This window comes from Octopus bimaculoides, chromosome 6 (genome assembly GCF_046866305.1).
Source record: "Octopus bimaculoides isolate indiv1 chromosome 6, ASM4686630v1, whole genome shotgun sequence".
NCBI lineage: Eukaryota > Metazoa > Mollusca > Cephalopoda > Octopoda > Octopodidae > Octopus > Octopus bimaculoides.
In genome coordinates this window covers 47,082,151-47,084,599 of record NC_142933.1, presented here as the reverse complement: position 1 = coordinate 47,084,599, position 2,449 = coordinate 47,082,151, and the positions used below count along the sequence as shown (strand labels likewise).

The following is a 2,449-nucleotide window of genomic DNA, read 5'->3' as shown; positions in this document are numbered from 1 at the left end:
ACAGCAGTAGCTATTTTTCGTGATGTATCAAACTTCTTTCAGGAAAACCAACTTTCGTGGGATTTCGTAGGGAGTTCCAGCCATACTTGGTCTGCAGTCTGGATTCATTACTTGGGTGAAAGAAAAATCCATCTGTTGTAGGTACACACTGTATACTTCATCGTGAAGCCTTAGCATCCAGAACCTTACCTACTGAAATGAGAAATGTCCTGAACGTGGCTATCAAAGTTGTCAACTTTGTTAAAGGTGAAACCTTAAACAATCGTCATTTCAAGCTGTTGTGTAAAGATATGGAATCTGAACAATGAAGCATTGCTTTTTCACACGAACGTACGATGGCCATCAGAATGGAACATGCTTGGGCAGCTTTATGAACTACGAGAGGAAGTAGCAATATTTCTAGATTTGCAGCATAAAGCAGATCTCCACGACAAATTCCAGTCTGAAGGCTTTCAGCTATCTCTAGCTTACCTGGTGGACATCTTCGAAGCGTTGGATGCTCTCAACTTTAAACTACAAAGGAAAGACATCAAAATTCTCACGCACCACATCATTCGAACCTTCATAGCCAAACTTGACATCTGGAAATGTCGAATTCAGCAGGGAAATACAGCCAGTTTTAGTTACTTGGATTCTGCTATCATTCATGGTAACCTTGATTCTGAGTTAAAGAAACAAATAATCACTCATCTAACTTACTTGAAAACGGAATTCATCAGATACTTCCTAGATACAAATAAACAGTGTGAAGCTTGAAAATTCATCAGGAACCCATTTCAGTTGTGAAATGACTGATGTTTTGGATGAAGTGCAAGAGGAGTTTCTTGAGCTGAGGTTCAACTCTCCAGCTAAGGAAGACTTCAAAGAACTGGATCTTGAAACGTTCTGAAAACGTTCCTGTTTACCCTGTTATCTCACATCAGGCTCTTCGGATTTTAGCTATGTTTAGATCCAAGTATCTTTGTGAATCTGCATCTTCCACGCTCGTTGCTGTCAAAGCAAAGTACAGAAACAGACTAAACGTTGAAAGGGACTTACGTTGTGCACTCACAGGCATTCAACCATGCATTCAAGATCTTGTAGCTAAGAAGCAGTGTCAAGTATCTCACTAATAATGTGACTAATTCATATTCACTAAAAAGACGATAAACATATTTTAGATTTTATTTAAAATCTGAGAGGGAATTTTATTCATAAATACAAGGGGGGGCGTGGAGAGAAGGACAAATTCCTGGGGGAAGCGTGGTAGTAAAAAGGTGAAGAACCACTGTTATAAGCAATCACCATGTATTGACTAAAGAAAATAATCTGATATTGGGGTATATAAACCCTCGACGGAAAAAAAGTGGCTTATATGCCCCAGTATTAGACTATTTCTTTAGTCAAGACACGATGATCACTTATAAGCTTTAAGCTTATAAAAAAATATTACTATTTGCAGAATTGTAAAATTCGGCATCGCTTATAAAATTATCGCAGAAAACACGCACGCACGCGCGCATACACATACACACACACACTGTGTATATATATATATATATATATATATATATATATATATATATATATATATATATATATATATATATATATATATACAATGAGATTCTACACAGCTTCTACCTAAAAAATTCGCTCTAAACGGCATTGACCAGCTTGAGGCTATAGTAGAAGACACATACTCAAAGTGCCGCGCGATGGAACTAAACCCAAAACCAAGCGAAGAAAGGGAAAAGTGTGTAGAAAACAACAAATGATTTAAATTATTGCTTTTGAATGTACGGATTTGGACAGAGGAAATTTCCAAAAATGCTTTGTTGAACCGCTGAAAGAAGTATAGCAGTGGTATTTTCGCCTGCCACATGCCGTCTACATACAAGTTGTGATTCCACTAAATCAGCAGGCCTTCAATCTTGAACGAAAGAATAAGATTCGAAAGAATCTCTAAAATCCAGTAACTCCTTAGAACAATGAATATTACATATCTTCGCCAAAATATTAGATTTTTAGTTAATTTGATTTTTTTTTTAATTTAAGTACAATAAATTACTCAAAATTTACATAAAATAGCTTTATCCTTACTAACTTCTCTAAATAAGCAATACTGTGCTTTCTTGTGATCCTGCTCAACATACACAAATATACACACATTTGTTTATAAAAGTTTTGTTGTGTAAATGTGCGTGTGTGCATATGTGAGTGTATGTAGATAGATAGATAGATAGATAGATAGATAGATAGATAGATAGATAGATAGATAGATAGATAGATGTATATAGTTATATTGAGATATATATACACACACACATACACGCACACGCCCACACCCACATTCACAACACACTCACGCATACACGCACGCACATGCGCGCGAGCACACACGCATACACACACACACACTATGTTAAACATTACCCTGTGGAGCTGGATATCAGATAAACCTGGTAAA

At 36.4% G+C, this 2,449-nt stretch overlaps 1 protein-coding gene across 1 annotated transcript; it reads left to right on the top strand.

Moving 5' to 3' along the window:
• Nucleotides 1-354: 354 nt before the first annotated feature.
• Nucleotides 355-756, top strand: LOC106873377 (protein ZBED11-like). The gene has a single exon (XM_014920714.1). The coding sequence runs from the start codon at nucleotides 355-357 to the stop codon at nucleotides 754-756; it is 402 nt and encodes a 133-aa protein (XP_014776200.1).
• The last annotated feature ends 1,693 nt before the right edge of the window (nucleotides 757-2,449 follow it).

Excerpts from the sequence above, each read along its gene's own strand:
- LOC106873377 (XM_014920714.1), top strand. The coding sequence starts at position 355 with ATGCTTGGGCAGCTTTATGAACTACGAGAGGAAGTAGCAATATTTCTA.